Below are 1,984 nucleotides of genomic sequence, written 5' to 3' on the forward strand. Positions count from 1 at the left end.
ATATATATATATATATATATATATATATACATATACATATATACATATATATCATGAATAGCTAACCTCCATCGGACTTTGAGTCTGCTTTGACGTTTTCCCTGCATAACTTGTAAGTGATGCCCCACCCAGCAACTGAAGCACCAGCAAAAACCAACGCTGGAACTACTGCCAATCCTGCCATTTTACTACTGATTAAGGTACGCGTATCCAACTCAACAGGTGTGACTGCATGGACTATGTTATTACTCACTGCTATAAACATTCGTACCGCCATATGAACGGTTGATCACGTGATCCATTTCCCCTCAACAGGACTACGTATTTACAACCTCTCTTATATAATATTTAAAAAATAATATTTGACTGAGAGTCCAGACTCCAGAGGTGACCAGTCAACCTGACCATATCCCCAAAAAGATAAAATTTACTAATAAGGACTGTTGGGTTTCGGGTTTGTACCCTCAACTGGAGGCATAACCTCTTAACTTATGAACAGTAAGCCTAAATTTTTTCTTTTTTTAGGAGGCTATGCTGGAGGCCATGCAAATTGCAACATAATGATGATATGTATTATTTAAGGAGGCTATTTTATGACATAGTCTGAGAATACATAGTTCAATTTACCCTCAACTGGAGGCCATGCAAATAGAAACATAATGATATGGTTCATAGTCTGAGAATAGTTCATTTTTCTGAAAATTATGTGGCTATGAGCCTTTGTTTCTATCATTACGAGTTTAGTCGTGAACCGTAGACGATCATATAACCATCATTCCCTCCACACATGGTACCACGCCACTCACAACTACTACACCACAGTCGTTAACGCAGCACACATGAACGATCAACGCGTTCGCTGTTGCTCGGAAGAGTTTGGTTGATCAGCCCCGCAGTCACTATCCTCAGCCGAGAGACTGTTGTATCACCGGCAATGCGCGTCAGAGTCACAGGCCACTTAAGATGTCTAATCGTGTGCACAATAGATGCCGGTTTTAAGTCTGCAACGGCTGTAGGTACGGCGATTCCAGTCGCAGGGGCAGCTTGTAGAACCCAGGAAATAAACCACTATTTATGTACGTATTCACACGGTCAAAGGCTGAATCTATTGCTTTTTAACGTTTAGTACTAATGATAACAAAAATAGACATATACATAGTTGAATTTAGGAGGCTGTGACATATTACATAAAACTGCGCATCATGTGATATATATTCCCATATCCAGAGTTACCGCCATACGTCACTGAACGTTACGATGGTGTATTTGACAGTGTCCAAAGGTCACCACGTGTGGCTTAGCTTCGTATTACCATCTCTAAGATTAGGTGTTATAGTATAAGCCTACTTTCGTATTACCATCTCTAAGATTAGGTGTTATAGTATAAGCCTAGCTTCGTATTAAAATCTCTGAGACTAAGTGTTATAGTATAAGCCTAGCTTCGTATTACTATCTCTGAGATTAGGTATAATAATATAAGCCTAGCTTCGTATTACCACCCCTGAGATTAAGTGTTATAATATAAGGCATTTCATTCGTTTTATTGACTATCTTCCCTAATATCGCACTTGAGTAATTAATAAGCTCCACATAGTCTCCCCTATAGCTCACTAAAGGCAGGGATGTCCTTGCCTGTGATCACTTTGCGGTCAACGCCACTGGCGCTGATGGATGCCAAACGAATCACACCTCCAGACGACCCATCTCGTGCCATGGCCAGCGCAATCGCTGTGGTCAGAGGAATTGAAGGTTGAGAGTGATACATGGGGAATTTGAACTGATATCGTGTATCTATAAAAGTGTTCCTTTATATATGTATATATATATATTGATATAAACGCACACACGCACACGCACACGCACACGCACTATATATATATATATATATATACTTGTTGTTCTTACAGCGCGTACTGCTGTCTTAAATATACATTAATATATAGCTATAAACTGATTAACTCACCATTGGCTGCGAATACCTCGC

General features: G+C 39.7%; 2 protein-coding genes across 2 annotated transcripts in view; both read right to left on the reverse strand.

Moving 5' to 3' along the window:
* The window catches only part of SARC_04387 (hypothetical protein), a 2,643-nt gene extending 2,336 nt beyond the window's left edge, over positions 1-307 (reverse strand). Inside the window, exon 1 of the mRNA XM_014301783.1 lies at positions 67-307. Coding sequence (XP_014157258.1) covers positions 67-277 — 211 coding nt within the window. The 5' untranslated portion in view covers positions 278-307. The remainder of the gene's footprint in view (positions 1-66) is intronic.
* A 1,218-nt stretch (positions 308-1,525) lies between these two features.
* The window catches only part of SARC_04388 (proteasome subunit beta type-6), a 3,239-nt gene continuing 2,780 nt past the window's right edge, over positions 1,526-1,984 (reverse strand). Inside the window, exon 5 of the mRNA XM_014301784.1 lies at positions 1,526-1,728. Coding sequence (XP_014157259.1) covers positions 1,601-1,728 — 128 coding nt within the window. The 3' untranslated portion in view covers positions 1,526-1,600. The remainder of the gene's footprint in view (positions 1,729-1,984) is intronic.

The sequence above is a fragment of the Sphaeroforma arctica genome (genome assembly GCF_001186125.1).
Source record: "Sphaeroforma arctica JP610 unplaced genomic scaffold supercont1.244, whole genome shotgun sequence".
Taxonomy (NCBI): Eukaryota; class Ichthyosporea; order Ichthyophonida; genus Sphaeroforma; species Sphaeroforma arctica.